This window comes from Zeus faber (genome assembly GCF_960531495.2).
Source record: "Zeus faber genome assembly, chromosome: 20".
Taxonomy (NCBI): Eukaryota; Metazoa; Chordata; class Actinopteri; order Zeiformes; family Zeidae; genus Zeus; species Zeus faber.
The window spans coordinates 9715868-9733538 of NC_137207.1; the positions used below are offsets into that span (position 1 = coordinate 9715868).

Below are 17671 nucleotides of genomic sequence, written 5' to 3' on the forward strand. Positions count from 1 at the left end.
ATGAATAAATGAGCCATCATTTCTTCGTGGGTGAGAGGGCAATGGGAAAACTTGAAAAGTTGAGTTCGTTTTTGATATATTTAGATATAAATATTGTGATATAAAAGCGGATTATATTTAAATGTAAATAATTCATGATAAAAATGGTATATCGTATTATAGTACTATTATAATAGCATAGTATTATTATTGTAATCATATATTTGTATATTTGCATCAAAATATATCTAAAACTTCAAATGAATCTATATGTAACTGAATAACTTTTCATGTGCACTAAGAAATCGTGGAAACTACACTATAAAACCACACTTACCTCTACAAATTCCAGATTCAGAGGTTTTGAAATGCTCTGGGCTACCAGGAGATGGAGACCTTCGACCCGGGTTTGTGCTTTTCGCTTCAGTTTATCCCCATAGGTTGAACTGTTTTAATCTTAAGCGAATGGTTTCGTTTGAGTCGTGACGAAGGTGTCGACCCGCTCTGTGCTTTTCAAGGCGTGCTGTGCTTTTGCTTTTTATCCCACCCCCCCCCCCGCCCCCCCACATCTATATTGCTTCAATTCGAATTGAATGAAATGATCGAAAGGACGGGAGTTGGGGATTTTATTTTATTTTTTTACTTTGACAACGGATGGTAGTATTACTTTTCAGCAAGTTTTTAATCATTTCCAACCAATAGAAACACGTGGAGAGGTATCTCAGCCACCCTTGCCCCCATATCTTGTTTCGGTGGTGTTGGAAGAACAGTCTGAATTCGGGCAGTCATCCGCACCGCGCATGGTCTCTGGGTTGTGCTTCGAGGCTGTGTAGCAGCGGCAGCAGCAGTCGACAGCTGGATGGGTGTTAAACATCTGCATGTTCCGGAATGCGTGCGTGCGTAAAAGCCAAGCGGCGCGCGTCACGATTCCTAACGCGCGCCTCTCCAAATGCAAATCTGCCCAAACTCAAAGGCTGACGAAGGAACCCCGCACCGACGGATCCTAAAAAAGTAATTTCTGATGGTCAACACAAGTTAAAGAGAAGTGTTTTTTTGGGGGTTTTTTTTGTTACATAGATATGGATTTTATCAGGATGCGTCCTGGAGAAACACCCAGAGCATCTCCAACGTCACCCGTGAAGAAACCGTTCGTCAAGATGCGGAGGATGCCAAGCGATGGCTCTCAACAGTAAGTACTGTATGCCCACCGGAGATTGAATCAAAGCTTTTCTTTTATTGGAGCTGGACAAAATGATTAAAAAAAAAAAAAACATTTTGTGGTTCGTTCTCCTTTCAGTGGTTCTCTGTGTGGGGTCCGGGGGCATCCCCAGGCGCCCTTCACGAGATTCCAGGGGGTGCCCAGGCGATTAGAGAATGTACAATAATTACTGTTTTGGTCACAGTTTCACTGTTACCTCGCGAATTATAATCAAGACAGGTATGGAGGAAGGGACTAAATTATATCTAACATTTGGAATCTTCTCAGATTCTCAGACACAGAAATACAATAAAATAGGCTGAGAATGACTGTTCCACGCCGAGCATTTATTTTTAAATACCCCCTAATAATGTGTACAAGGTTTGTTTTGGAAAATAAAAAGCTAAAGAACGGCAAAAGATTTAGCACATACAAGAATGTTTCAAAATCAATCAGGGTAAGATGTTAATTTTCCTTCCAGATTTTTTATTCATGTATTTTCTTGAGATATTATAATTGTTTTCTATAATTACAACATCAGTAACTTTTCATTGAGAATTAATGCAAGCATTTAGGGCTCTTAAAGCCTTATCCACCAGCAGGAATATTGAATATTTTAGAGTCAATATTTTTGTACCATTAGGATATGATGCATCGTTTTACTAACTATTCACACTATTATTATGAAACCATAAATACTTAATATCCACTGACTGGCGCAATTGTTGGGAACCTTGCTTTGACCCATTGCAATAATAAGCAGCTTATTGGCTTGCTGTGCTGCAAACAACACCTCATTATTTGTCATTCATGAACTGACAGAGCAAAAGCACAGAAGGAGAGCCAGGCTTTCTCTGGGAGATAGACATCTCTGTATGTATTTAACCCAGCATTTATTACTAGTTATTATAGTCATCTGTCTACACTTATCACAGTAAAAAGCTTAGGTCAAACCAATCACTGCATTATCTAAACTTAGGATAATTATTGTTATGAGTTATCAAGTGCTGAAGGGGGAAAAAATCCATTGCAACCATTTCTCTCCAAAAAATGTTTTGCTTTGCCTGCATGCTTTGATTTTTGTCTTTCGTTTCATTTACCTTTCGTCTTCCAACCACTGTCCATTTTGTCATATTTACTTATATCTGGAAATATCCAGTCCTTTTAGAGTGGCTCTCGTGATTGCAGAGCTTGAACCTGGGTCTTCCGAGGGTGCTCCTCTCTCCTCATCCTCATCATGCAGTTCCTCCCTCTGTCGCTTCCTCAGGTCACGCTCCTCCGGTTCCTCCATCAGGTCAGCGGAGAGCGTGGACGTGGTAGTCAGACAAACCAACAGCAGGAGCCGATTTCGCCATCACACCGCCCGCCTGTCCGGCGTCTTCCTCCGTGGCTCCGCTTCCTCCAGCTCCGGCCCAATGGCCCTGGCCCCGGGCTTCAGGCCCTCCCCGTCGATCCAGCCCCGGAAGGGCAGCAGTAAGTGGCTGGCATGCTGGTGCTCCCTCAGGTTCCCAGACACACAACTGCTCCCTGGTTGTTTAATGACAAGGCCCATACACATCAAAAGCAGCTTGTTGTATTCCTTTTTGACACTTAAGCCTTGAGTAGACCGCTTCCTTTCTCTTTCGCTGCTCCATTCCTCTATGATCAAACACTACAATCGTAGGTGAACTACACAAACGTAGAATCTGCAAGTCTTATTTTTGAATGTCAACCACCGCTCCGCTTGTCGCATGCCACCGTCCAGTCGCTCCGGGACACGCAGCGGTGGCCGACGACCCCTCCGAGCTGTCCAATCAGATAACCGCTCCGGGCATCCTGAAGATCTTTGGCAGCGAGATCTGCAAAGGGGCGCACTACAAGAGCGTCCTCGCTACGATGCACTCCAGCGCAAAAGAGTTGGTCAAAGAGGCCCTGGAGAGGTACGGCGATACGTGTCTTTATTCGTCCATGTGTGTTTCCGGTGAGAGTAAGAGTACTGTAAGTGAGAGGGTGGGTGAGTGTGTAAGTTAATCATGTTAATAATGTCCACTCACATGCCTGCGCCACTGCTCCAAACGTCTTTTCCGCAAAGGAATCTTTTGTTAATATGATCATAAAAACACGTAATGCATCTATTTCACCTCTTCATGTTGAAAAAATATGAAAGTCTATGGTCGTAATGAAATGTGCTGGGTGAGATGCAAGGCTGCAGAGGGCGTCAACGACTAGCCTAGATCAAAAAACGATTTAAGTTATTTAGGATGTAAGTCAAACATCTTGTGTCTTCATGACGAGTAAAAATAAAACGTAAAAATTGTGTCTTAGCTGCTCGAAATGCAGCTACATCAGGCACTGGGTTGGACACATAATTTATTTTGGCCCTGACGGGGACCCATCAAGGAGTCTCCTTGTCTCACACCAATTGTCAGCTGGGTTCGCCCCTCCTTTTCCTGGAAAAGCGGGTGAAGGAAATGAATGGATGGATAGATGGATCACTCTGCAGCGGTGATGCAGAGGAACAAAACAACCTTTATTAATTGTCGTTTTAATGGCCAGTGGAGACATTAATCAATCTGTTGCACAAGAGCACGCTAAGTAAGCAAAGAGGAGGTGATCCTTACAAACAAGATTTATGTGTCACCTAGGTATGGCCTGAGCAAGGAGGTGGCAGGGTCCTACGTCCTGTGCGACGCCATCGGCTCTCTCGGGGGCAACCAGTGGAAGACGGAGGGATTCCGCGTGGTCGGCGACCACGAGAAGCCCCTCCTCCTGCAGTCGCTGTGGAAACCCAGAGAGGGCCTGGCGCGGCGCTTCGAGATCCAGCGCCGGAGTTCTGTGGACGAGAAGAGGTCCAAAGAAAAGGACACCGTCACCGCCGGTACAGTGCCTCCGCCTTTCCCGTTTCGAAAAAAGACAAGTCTTTCAACAGCCCAGTTTTTTTCTATGCTCTCATTATTTGGGGATCTGAACGTCATGGTACAGAATCATGCATTTCCACGGATGTGTGTTGCTAGAGCGCGATACAGTACAAGTAATCCAGGCCTTCCCCCTCGTTCTGACAGAGCTGCTGCTTATTCAGTGGCATCCAAGTCCACCGAGGGCCCCGCGTTGTTACAGCTGTGGCCCGTGACACGAGACAACGTGTCCTGTTGTGTGTTTTCTTTGCGAGTGGTGCAGCCTGCGATAGTCTCCTATCAGCACTAGCTTGTGGATGCCTGCTGCGCTCGGGTTCAACTGCATGTTTTTCCATTTCGCCCCGGCTCTCTTTCCACTGAGGTCTGTTTCCTTTACGCAGCTTCTCCGTGCCGTGCACACACGCCCACGCCGCACCACGTGCATGCAAGGGAAAGCAGACACACACACACACACACACACACACACACACACACAAATAACTATCTATCTGTGTAGACACAGACCCATACGTGCACTCTTACATGCCCAGCACACATGCATTGCATGAAAAATACAAGGCGTTACCCTGGGTGTCACCTAATTCTATCACCAACGAATGCTTAATGAGTTGTTGCTCTTCAGTGTCCACTCAATCCCAACTACCGCGTTTGTTTATTTACCAACCGCAGGTATCAATGCCCAGGCTCGCAAGCTGCAGAAAAGCCGTTCCCGGGTAAACTCCACGCTCATCCAGAAGACACTGGGTCGGGGCCAGAACCTCTGGAGGAGCAAGAGCGAGATGGACCTGTTGAGCTCGGACGGCGAGGCCCAGCGGGACGCCGACCGGAAGCCTGGGAGCGAGAAGGGCCGCTGCCGCAGGCCAAATCCGAGCCCCGCGCGGAGCCCCGGGCGCGGGGTGGAACGCGACCCGACGCTAGAGAGCCAGGAACAGAACGACATTCAGAGTCGAGTTCACAACCTTAGCGTTTCCTCCGGGGGGGACGCCGGGCGGGGGGCCAGCACAGAGACCTTCTGTCCGCCGCAGCGGAGAGGAGAGCGGGAGAGAGAGGAGTCGGAGAGGGAGGAGACGGAGAGCAGCGACGATAACACCACACTGTACTCCATTCACCCACCCCACGACAGTCCCTACCTGCTCCTCCTGCAGGGCTACAGCCTCACGCAGGTATCTCCCTCAAACGCCCTTTTCTCAAGCCCCAACGTTCTATCCACCACCGCCACAACCCCTTCTCTCCCCCCTCCGCCCACTCTCAGTTCTCAGTGACACATAACTTGAGAGGTCCAAAAAACCGAAAGCCAGAGCTCATGGAAAGAATCACACAGAGGAGGGCAGAGACAAAGGGACAGATCACTCCGAGCAACTGAGAGATGATGAAAAAAAAAAAAGAAAAGCTGTGTTTGTCCAACACCAGTCAGGAAACAGAACGAGAGAACCGTGGCACTGCTTCCTGACAGATTACCAGTTGGTAACCAGTGGCTAGTTGCCATGCAAAAGCACATACGCACACACACGCACACACACACACACACACACACACACACACACACACACACACACACACACACACACAGATCTCCTACACACCGTGATCTAATTTGCGTCTGTGCTTTGTTTGTCACAAAAAAGCGATGAATGAACAAATAACGATCTGCTACATGAAATGCCTCTTGCTTAGAGTTACTGTAGTTCATTCTGCCATTTTGGAAAGGACTGGCATCACAAGGGGAATGAATGCCAGTCATAATACAGCTCAAGCACTGTGCCAGGCAATCACTGGTATTATGATGTGGATGTGTCAAAACCCCTTGATAAGCTTGTTTTTTACCGCGGGGATTTAAAAAAAAAAAAAAACGCTGATTCAGCAAGTCACACACAGTATGTTTGTATAATGAATTTATGGCCACTTCCATTCTCCTTGTCTCCTCAGGAGTTTGTGATCTACCCGGTAACAGGACAGAGCACTGTCATTGGCCGAGGCAGCGAGCGCGACGAGGGGTCAAAGGTGGATGTCCTTCTGTTTGCCCCTGACATCATTCCACGACACTGCTGCTTACGACGCCATAGCAACAGCAGTCCCGCCCTTCTCCAACCTTACGGAGCTGCCAAGGTGACGAGGAACGGGGAGGCGCTGTGCAAAGAGGTGGAGCTCAGACCTGGGGATGTCATCGGTCTGGGACAGTACTACCTGTTTCTCTTCAAGGATCCTTTAACCACGATGCTCAAGGTAGATCGATTTAATAGAGAAAGGTAATAGCATTTTAAGACAGCGTGGTCCAATGGGCAGTGCTTCCTTCATCCTGGATTTCTTTGTTTCCAGGAACTGAATGACGTCACTCCAGAACCCAACATGTCCGCCCTTCCCTGGCTGTCGGCCCACGCCACAGTCGCAACCACTGCAGCCAAAACCAGAGAGCCGATACTCTGCAACACTTGCATCTCAGCCTGCGCCCTCCCCGAAAATTCTGGCACGAAACCGCCCCGAACGGCGGCGGCTCCCTTTCCGAGGAACGCGGAGGGCCACAGCCGTACACTGAATTATGAGCCGGGGCTGGAGGACCGTATCGTCAAAGAGATCGTTGCCACGGGGGACGGCGGCCTTGACGGTGGACCGGCGCTGAGCATCGCCTTCTTGCTGTGTGCGTGTGTTCAACACTCGGCCGCTCATCTCCAACCTCCAGACTTGCGCAGGCTCCTGCTGCTCATATCGGCTCATGCTCAGACTGCAGTCTGGGTGAGTCGCTGGGGAAAGTCAGATGGATAAATCCACAGAGTTTATGTTTAACTATCACAGGAGGCGGTGTCGGTGATTACACTTGATAATGATGTGCTGAACCTGAAACCTTTTTTTATTGTTTTATTTCTCCATTCAGGAGCACAGTAGGGGGGTAGCTGCTGCTCAACCTGATGTGTGAGTGTACACAATTCTCCCCAGAGTGTTTGGATTGAGGTCTTTTTTTTTTTTTTTTTTTACGCTGCAATTTACAGACTTTTTCTAAAGCTTTTTCCTGTGTATTCCAAGGGCAGCAGTGAAGGCACACGACCAGGGGAGACGCAGCCCCTCGAACTGGAACAGGTGACCTCTGGCCTGCGCCCCCTGGCGCTGTGGATGTCCAACAGCTTGGAGCTGCTGTATTTTATCCAGCATGAACTGCCTCTTATTCTGGACTGGAGGAACCAGAGGGAGCGAGGACAGAAGGACGACGAATACAGGGGAGGCAATGACGAAAAAGAGGAGGAAAACTTGGGTTAGTTACTGATTTATTTTTTCTTTCGACGTCACATTTCCGTGAAGCACAACAAGAGGTTGTCAATAAATTGTCCACACGGATTCTCACATTTATATGTTTCTGTGTTTTTGTGTGTGTCTGCCGTACAGCGCTGCTAGAGCCCTTTCTGTCCTGCATCCGCTCTGCCAGCGAGGAGACGATGGCCGTCCTTGAGGAGATCATCATGCTTACTTTCCAGCAGTGTGTGTACTACATCACCAAAGTGAGTTGTCTGCCGAGCGGCCAGCTGCGATGTGCACAGCGCCCCTGTGGCTAGAAGCACGTGGGAGCGGGCACAGCCATCCAGCGAGATTGTTTTAAAACACATTTGCATGCGTAAAATGACCAGAGCCTTGAGTAATGAGTATTGAATGTCGGAAAAGTAGAACCGTGTTGGGTGGAGATCAGTGCATGTTCGGCGGAAAAGGCAGACCCCGCCACCGACAGTGGAAGCAGCTTATAGGGGAGCATGTGCGTAATGCAAATCAACTGAATAGCTGCTTCTTAGAAAGTTCCAGCTAAAAGTATAAAACATGTTGTTTATATTACTAAATGATCGTGCGGAGTTCCACGCTAAAGCTGGATTCCGACCCCAGCGTTTTGTTGTGGAAGAAAAACATTGAGGCTTTAGCTGCAAGTGAACATTTCCCCGCCAAGGGTCGCGGGGTTTAGAGAGGTCCTCGACGGGGCTGTAGTGCTACATATCCATGACACATGTCCCCCTGTACCGGCTGCACCGGGCCTTCGAACCGATGGCTTACATGTATACTCTGGAGAAAAAAGGTAAATAATCAAACATATTTAGAATAAAGAGCCCAGTAAGGCAGCTTTGACAGTTTTCTAATAGGCGAGCCAGCCGTAGTGGGCTGCCACACTGGAGGCATTATGATAGGGGAGAGACAGGACAGCGGGGGCCCTTGTGGGTCTCTGTGCGTGCATTGTGCGTGTGTTTAGTCATGCGATTAAGATGAAGTTTGGTTTGAGATCTTGGGAGTGTTGCCAGGTAAACCTCCTTCGGCGTATTAGAAAAGTCTACACTGGATCTTGTAGGAATGCCCATTTTGGTTTGAAGATATATCTGGAGCAAAGCGATCCAAAGGATACCGGACTACTGTACCGTCGGGGAAACCGGGTTTCCCTTTGACCTGGTTGTTATTGCTTGAAAATTAAAGAAATTACGCAACTGTGTTTATCCTACTCATCCTACATTCTACAGAGGAGGATAAAAGTAAAATTTTTTTACAGTGTATAAGGAAGTGCATTGGAGGAATTGTTCTCAGGCCGTTAGACTTACGCATATACAAGGAAAGGATTTAAGTGTATTAAAGTATATAAACATGGAGTTGATGATGTGATGATTATGTCAAGCAAGGTCATATCGTAAATATATAGTTATTTTTACTTTGATAGAAACCAATTAAAATGTCCTGCTACTAAGAGGAATAAAACAAGCTGTGCAATGTGCGCTGAAGACCACAGAGTACCCATTATATGGAATCTTGTGGGGAAGCATCCAGGCAAATGTCCATTTTTAGGTTACCCCCACCTTTTTGTCCATAAAAGTGGGGGAAGTCAGATGGGGTTCACATGCTACTTTGCTTCCATGACATCTCTGTGCGTCCGCGCCACACACCCCTCAGCAACAAATCGTAGGTAACGCTGCCACGGCAACGGAAAGCAACGCTTTACCGGCAAGGCTTACCAGAGAGCAAACTGGCCACGGCCGATCTGTCACATGAGGTTCTGGTGGCCGGCCAAGGTTTTTCGCGCCGTGCCCGGAAACACGCTCGGATGCGGAGCGGGCTCGCGTGAACCCCGCGGCGGGTGACAGTTCATACCGTCCTTCCTGTGCAGGAAGGAAGCGTGAGGGGTGATGTCTCATTGTCGTGTCTCTCAGGGTGACGCGCCCGGAGATCCTGGCGGTGAAGTCGGTGACCGGCAGGCGGGAGGCGGTGGTCCTTGAACTACCTGGCCTCGGCCAGCGTGATTTTGATTGCTTCCAGATGTCCTGTGGCATGAAACGCATGCGCGACCCCGAAAACAATGGATATGATGGAAGTGTGCAGTGTTACATTACATTAAGCTGCTTTCGATAAATAAGGGAAGTTTCCTGCAATATTGAAATGCCATCCCGACACCGTCCTCCCTCAATCCCCCTCGTGCTTATTATAGGTTTGCCTGTGTGTTTCTGTGCGGTGGTGGCAGGGATTTGGCGGGCGGGGTTGAGGCCAAGCTGGTTATTGTGGGTGTGACGCAGTCATCCATCATAACTGTCAGAAGTCTGTTCCTGATCCACATCTCTCTCTCTCTCGAGCTGATAGTCTGACTGGACCAAACTATGCCTAAAAATAATATAACATACTTGGCCCGTAATGATTTATGGTAGCGTTCCACCTTTTCCACTCCCCGGTGAACTAACCAGATTTACCGGCGTCCGATGATTTATATCCCAAGGTTTACTTCAGTAAGTCTGCAAACGGGGTCCGTTCAGTGCAAGGAAACATTTCCATTTGGGAGTGGCGCAAAAAAAAACCCTCCAAAAGTTCCTTTTTTTTTTTTCTTTTTCCTCAATAGCTCTCAATAGTATTGGTGGTTTTTCCTTCCACTGTTCCGACCCAGACCCGCGCCACCAGACTCACGTCTCAGTCAAGGAGTCCAGGTTCGCTCGATAAAGCGGCATCGGTTGGCGTTTCCTTTTCCGGGAGCATTTCAATCTCCATCCGTATGGCGTGAGAGTGAGAGAACCGCGTGAGAGAACTACTGTGGGAGTGGGACGGAAACCAAACAGCACCGTCGGTGACTTGGCTAGTCGCGTAGTAAGACGGTTTGTGATGAAAGCGGTCGCATCCATTATCCGCGCTCGCAGACGGAGCATGTTGCGTTACTTGCTATAACGCACGCATAGACAAGGCGGACAGGCAAAAACCGGAGAGCCCAGGCACGTACAATGCACACGCACATGCACGCACACACACACACACACACACACACACACACACACACACACACACACACACACACACATTTATGACAAAGGGATAATAAGTTTTGGGATTAAATGCGGCCCACTCTGGGTAAGTGGGGATTCTTGTCCCGATGAGTCTGGTTCTGTTCTGTTCCCGACCAGAAAACAGCGGGACATGGTTAGGGCTTAATGTCCGTTTCGGCATTGTGTCTCCATTCTCCCTGCTCACGTTGGCCCCGCGGGGCCTTTTACAGTAATGTAAAATGATACGGCTGGGGTGGATTCCTCCAAAAACCCCTCACTCAGCAGTCTTGTAGACGGGCCATGCCAAGCCCACATGAGCCATATTCAGCTTTTTAGGAATGTGTATCTATGGCTGGCGCAAGCCGAGGAAGGGTTGCTGGGTGTAGCTTGTCGGGCTTGGAGGGGAAAGGGGGATGTCTGTGTACAATTAGCTACCGAACAAAGCTATCGTTGTCCAGGCTCGCTCTGAAGAGCACAAGGAGCTTCGGCCCAAATGTAGGGGAAATGCTCCTTTCTCTCTCTCTCTCTCTCTCTCTCTCTCTCTCTCTCTCTCTCTCTCTCTCTCTCTCTCTCTCTCTCTCTCTCTCCCCCTTCCTCTTGTCTTTGTACTGTATCGATTGTGTGTGTCACTGGAGGTGCTGCTGGTTGTGCCAGTCCCGGAGACATTGTGGGTGGTCCAAAACGGTTTTGGTCAGAGATTTTACATGCTTTAGTTTAGCCCAACGATCAGTGCTTCTACCGCACAAAGTTAACTTTTCCGACCTCAAATGCAACCCACAGGAATGGTCCAGCCCCTCAAACTTGAAATGGATGAGGGAATCGGCCTTGAACTCACAGCATCCTACCAAATCCCCCCCCAAACCCCACCCCACACACACACACACACATGCGCATGCACGCACACACTTGAACTTGAACTTGAACACACACACACAGACACTCAAACAAGCATGAACACATACACACACACACACACACACACACGCACGCCTCACCTCCTCTCAGTTCACACAACCCCAATCCTCACGTTTTTTGTTTTTTTTTGTTCTTTCCCACAGATCCTGTACCCCGTCTTGCCAGGCGTCCTGGACTGCGACCCGTTCGGGGACGGCGTCCGGATGCCGCGGAGGCCTCCGGCGCCGGGCGTGAGCGGCTCGCTGCCGCAGGTCCTGGAGGTCCTGAGCGCCACCAGGCGGCTGCTGCTGGACTGTCAGGTCCATCCGGAGATGTCGTCCCAGCTCCTCGGCTACATCTTCTACTTCATCAGCGCCTCGCTCTTCAACACGCTCATGGAGAGAGGTGTGTGTGCGGCGTGCTGGGAATATACCCACTCATTCATACACACTGCGGTTGCAGTGCAAGAGAAAATTTGATATGGGTCGGAGTGAATGATCAAATGAAAGTTTCGTTTTTGACGATGTTTACCTGTGGACTTGTAAGGCAGCACAATATGGAGAAAAAACGCAATGTGCGATAAATGTGTTGAAACCAGGGCCAAGTGGTATGAATGGGCTAACAGGGCTAAGCCCTTCCTATATTCTTAAAAAAATGTTTTAAATAAAATACCCTTGTAGAGCACATAGTCCTCATATCCATGTCAATAACTACCTTAAAAAATATTATTTGGGGTAAAATGTCAGAGAGATGTCAGTGCCACTTTTCTGATGAAATACTGCACATTAGTTTCATGAATTATTTTTACGTATACCATGTTACGATAAATAAGGTTCAGAGGTTGGATTCTACCAGTGGTCCAGAGGCATCCGCATCCGCGCCAATATCGATTTGCTGCTGGACTGGGCCCATGGTTCTGGTTCCGGACTGGGAGAAGTGGTACTGGAGCACATGCACACGCTCTCCTCTGCTGTCAGTCTACTGGCTACACCCAGAAGGAACCTACTGCAGGTGGGCAGAAGCAACTCACACACACACAAAATACACAACAAATATATGACGACCAGTCGGTATGGAAGTGAATATTTACAATTTTTCATATTACAGTTTGAAATCCCCACGAAGAGTCCTGTGTTACAGAAAATCAACATTGCATCTCCTACTTGAATTTGAAGTGTTTTCTTCTTGTGAATTTTCTCTCAGTAATGCAATCTTTTATGATAGATAGAACCTAACTAAAAAACGATACAAAATGAATGTGAAAATAAATCAGAACAAATTGGCAAATGTACATAAACCTAAACACTCAGAAGACGGATAAATGGATGGACAGAGAAGATGGATAAACCTGTGAAGTAAACAATGAAATAAACCGAACAATTAACAAGAAAAAAAAAAATCCAAACATAAAGAATGAACAGTAAACGTTATAAACCCATAATGAGTGTGTCTGAAAGCAGAGCTCGTGGGCGTCCCTGCGATCGGACCACCCTGGTCTGGGTGCGGCCAGGCTGCACCACCTGCTGAGCTGCTACAGCCCCGCCTCTCCCTGTCCTCACGTCTGGGCCCCTTCGGGTCAGGACCAGGCCGCAGCGCTCCGAACAGGTGAGTGGAGCCCTCATCTACTAATCCACTGTCGTCCGTGCCATGAACACATGAACCGTATAGGGATTTACAGATCCTGATTCTTATTCTGATTGTGTCTATAATGGTTCCTGATTCCAATATGAGGGATGCATTATTAAAAAGGACAGGGTTTATAGGTAGGTCTGGGGGATATGGAAGGATTTACCATAGTGATGGTCGATCAACCAGAACACAAAACAATCACAATATCAGGGCCCGACACTAACTTTTGTACAATTGCTTTTTGGCTTCCAACACTGATAAGTGGTTGAGGCATTTTAAAATTGAGTGATATTGATCCTATACAATTAGAACACATATTTCTTATATTTAACATATATATTTTTTAACAGTGCAATCGTCAATATCTTGATGTAAGTCTACCCTTTTTGTGTGTTTTTGTATAGCAAAAACATTGTGCTCAGATGACTGATTATTACATTTTCATTGAGGTTATTATATTTTAAACTATGAGAAGTCATTGACAACAGCCTCCATCTGATTGCCGTATCACATACTGTTACACTTTAAATGAAACATTCGCAAAAAAAAATTCCTGCACAAACTGTACAGCTTTATTAAAAAAAACAAAACAAAAAAAAAACCAGCCTTATTTTACATATTATTATACTTTGGATATTTTACTTATTGTTTTACATTTATGTTTCATGCACCGTACACCAAGACAAATTCCTTGTACGTGTAAACTTACTCGGCAATAAAGATGATTCTGATTCTGATTCTGATCAGACATATCACCCAATTTCATCTTTTGAGTAGTACACATTCAGTTCGAGGGCTTTTTGAAAAATTGGCATGACATAGTTATTTTCGCCCATTTTTCAGATGATATCCTGGAGAGCTTCGACACCCAACACCCTCTGGTGTTGCCGGGTGGAGGCTACCACCTCCAGCTGGGTCGAGCGGTGTCGGACACGGCGCTGGAGAAACAAGTGGGCAGGCTCCAAGAACTCATCTCTGGTCTCTCATTGCCACACGCACAGTCCCGTGGGGATGCTTATTCAAAATCACAGGTAAAAAAAAAAAATCAATGCTTCTGTTAGTTGTCAAATGTTGTAACATCTGGTTATTAGGAACTGGTTATTTATGTCATCAAGTTCTAAAGTTATTAATGAACTGGTAATGGTGATCATTTCCTTAAAGATGCATTTTCTACATTATTTTGCGTATGAAACTGTCCCATATCTTAAGCCCGCTTCACATCCAATGCGTGTCCATGTCCAGCAGTCGCATCCTCCCCCGAGCGGCCGTCGGTTGAATTGCGTCTGGGTTGCGCGTCACAAAAACATGTCGGGGTTAATGCGAGAGCCTGTTTTTTTCTTGAACTGGGGCGGGTAGTTTGATCAGCTGGACATTCATCATGTTCCATGAATGGGAGTTTAAAACTCTGTTTTTGAACAAACCTAATGTCTAAATTAATTGAATAATTTGAACGCTCCCCGAAGCCTCGATCCGACGCAGAAATCCGACTCTCCATGGGAGCGAACGGACGGTGTGAAACGGGCTTTAGTGTCTCCCGAGCTTCTGGGCCTCTCTCCCTGATTGCTGAGAATTACCTTTATATATTTTGCTCCCTTCCCTACCCACTCCCCATACCCCATTTCAAACGTCGTATTCGATTGATAGGAAACAATCCTTTGACGCTGATCCCTGGCTGTCGGTTTTCATTCAAGGGTCCCCTCACAGTTCCAGCAGAAGCCAAACTAAGACGGATGGACGTCCTCCCCGAAGCCAGCCTGCAAAGTCTGGATCCATCCCAGACCGGGGACGTCTCACCACCGGCTCCTCCCGTCCAGAACCTCAGCCCCCATCCTCCTCCCGCCTCTGTCGCCTCACCCCCATCGCCCTTGGCTCCCCGCTCCGCCTGCGGCGGCCTGGATGATTTCTCCAGTTCCTGCGGGGGGCTCCAAATGCTGTCCCAGAAGCTCTGGAGTCTGGAGGCTGAGGCCGAGGCCGCGGGGCCCCGGAGGTCAGTGCTGGACCCGTCCTGTCTCCTCACGCCGCCCAACACCCCCCGCGACCTGGAGCCACCCGAGCCGGAGGCGGAGCGCCAGGACACGGACGCCGCCTGGGCTTCGGTGGTGGAGATGCTGCGCCGGGAAGGTAAAGGTCGAAGGTCGAAGGTCCCTTGAGAGGGGCCTCTGTGCGACACCTCAGTGCCGAGCGAACAACGTGAAGGAGCGGAATGATGGTGTTTTTCCTTCTTCAGGCGGCTTAGTGTCTGAATGTCTGGCCACGTTGACGTCCGGCGGCGCACACCCCAGGAAGATCATGGCGCTGAAAGAAGAGGAGGAAGAGAAGGAGGAGGAGGAGGAGGAGGAGGAGGAGGAGGAGGCGGCGGGGAAGATGGAAGAGGACAACGAGGACGAGGTTTTTATGCTGGAGCTGGAGCGGGGCGAGCGAGGTCTCGGTCTCGCTCTGGTTGATGCGCAGGTGAGAGAGAGCCACTGGGAGTCAGAGTTGGTTCGTTGTGTAACTCAGTTTATTTAGAACCACAAAGGCGATGTCGCTATAATGGATTATTCTAATTAAAAAGAATGTACACTACATAAAAAAAAATGCTTGATGATGGCGGATTGGGAACCGTTGCTCTTTACCCGTAGACACAGCTTTTTCTATCAAATTGCCTCTATATTGGCTTATCACACTGCCTTTCTTGAATTAAAAAAATAACATTTTCATCAACGACATATCCAAATCTGCAGGAAGGGAGGTTGTACGATATGCTTTGAACTTGGCGAACACGTTGTGATGCCGCCTTGAACTTATCACCAAAACTGTCGACACTCATTAAATCACTCACGAAAGCCGCCAACCCCAATAACGGCAAGAGCAGGTGAGGGAGAGAGAACTGGAAAATATTGGAATTTGGTTTTCATCCCTCAGGCACCTCACTCAGCCTCATTTCGACATTCTGTGTTGGAGAGAGTGAGTCAAATTTGATCTGAGGCTCATTTGTCTCATGATGATCTCTGACATCTAGCAGTGGAAAGTAATAACTTTGGACTGGTGCCCCACTGCCACCTGCTGGTCAAATGTCACATTGCAACCAAAACCCTTCCATTTCATATAAGATAAGATTATATATATATATATATATATATATATATATATATATATATATATATATATATATATATATATATATATATATATATATCCCTGCTTGTCCAGGACACTTCGCTGAGGATGGGTGGTATCTTCATTCGGGCGGTGGTCCCAGACTCTCCTGCAAGCCGCTGTGATAAGCTGGTGCCAGGGGACAGGATCCTAGCTGTTAATGGGACCAGTCTACTGGGAGTGGACTACCACCAGTGAGGAAGCAACCGCATTAAACTAAACTTGAAGAAGACACGGAGACACTACGTCGCCTATGAGACTGTAATACACAATGCTTTTTTTCCTCTGTTTTCCCAGTGGCAGGAAACTGATCCAGTCGTCAGGCGACAGACCACAGTTGCTGGTGGCCAGATCCGACTGGATGGCGAAAAGTCTGTGGTCAAAATGCTGAAAATGTTCAATGTTCTCTGCACAGCGAACCAGAAAACCCACAAGTGCACTTAAAGGTTGCTGCGAACACCCCTTGGACAGTGAGGATTAGCATGCATACCTGGACGTCAGGACCAGGATCCTGAGAAGAAGTATTACTCTCTACTTTAAAGTCATTATTATGTCTTCTTTTCAGTTGCTTTCTTTAATACATGCATTTGTATCAATCAGTATTTGGCATATCATTGCAATGTGCTGCTGTGGATGAGGCCTATTTGTTGAAACTAAAAGATGTGGCCTCAAACATGTTTCAGAGATTTGTTCATGACTTTGCCCTTAAAGCTTGACGAATTTATTGCATCTGATTTTAGTAAGTATTGAACAATCGTTCAAATAAATATGTGTATGTTTAAACAATGTAAATGTCAACCAGAATTCTTTAAATGTGTAATAGCCATGCAATGCACAATTTTCCATCGTAATAAAACTGTATTTCATTGATTTTTATGTAATTTGCCATAGTGGGGTTGAAACTTGAGTAAAGACTGTTATCAGTTGACACCAGACCGACAGTTTGGACATTTTTTATTTTTTGTTTCACAGACATGCATGTTAAATCAATGAAATTTAGCTGAATATATTTTGTTTTATGTTTGATATTAATGTGGAAAGAAATATGGAGAAAAAAATTATTGAGCTTTATGTTATTGAGGAAAAGAGGAAAAAAGGGGGGGAAAGGAAAAAAAAATATGGAGACTCCTCATGGGAAGGAGATCACAAAACAAGCATTATATTAAATGTTTGGGAATTTATTTGAGAATATCAAGCATGGAGAACAGAATAAAATAAAATAAAACTACTAAAGATGAACTAATCAAACAATTAACTAAACGATCTGATTGTTTCGTTTTTTTTATTTACTTATAATCAAATTTTCCAATTCAAGTGATGAATTTCTCACGATGTAGCAAAAATGGAAAAGAAAATCCATTCCATTGTATTCCATCACAAGACAAATATTCACGTTTTCAACTTGATCTTTATTCCCTTTAGTGCAACTATTTCAAAAGCCATTCATTAATAAAACGCCATTTTTTTTAAATAAACAAACAAACATTTCCATATGTAATCTTGTAATAAGTACTTAAATAATCGCCCTACAATAATAATTAACGGGGATTTTGGCACTTCGCGCACGTGATGGTCACCAGTTCGTTCAGTCTTATGCATGTAGATCGTCTTCTACAACTGAGCAATTTAACATTTCCAGTTCCTTATAGTCTAAAGCCTTGTGACACACGAACGTGTGGCGACGT

At 46.7% G+C, this 17671-nt stretch overlaps 1 protein-coding gene across 1 annotated transcript; it reads left to right on the forward strand.

Moving 5' to 3' along the window:
• Window positions 1–901: 901 nt before the first annotated feature.
• radil2b (Ras association and DIL domains 2b) lies at window positions 902–16921 on the forward strand. The gene is given in 18 exon segments (XM_080020883.1): window positions 902–1168; window positions 2445–2650; window positions 2922–3096; window positions 3802–4034; window positions 4741–5234; window positions 5998–6294; window positions 6388–6801; window positions 6941–6978; window positions 7095–7315; window positions 7447–7559; window positions 11384–11629; window positions 12060–12230; window positions 12680–12824; window positions 13692–13879; window positions 14540–14969; window positions 15076–15299; window positions 16041–16180; window positions 16284–16921. Coding segments are annotated over 18 exon segments (3924 nt in total). The 5' UTR covers window positions 902–1073; the 3' UTR covers window positions 16378–16921.
• Window positions 16922–17671: the final 750 nt, after the last annotated feature.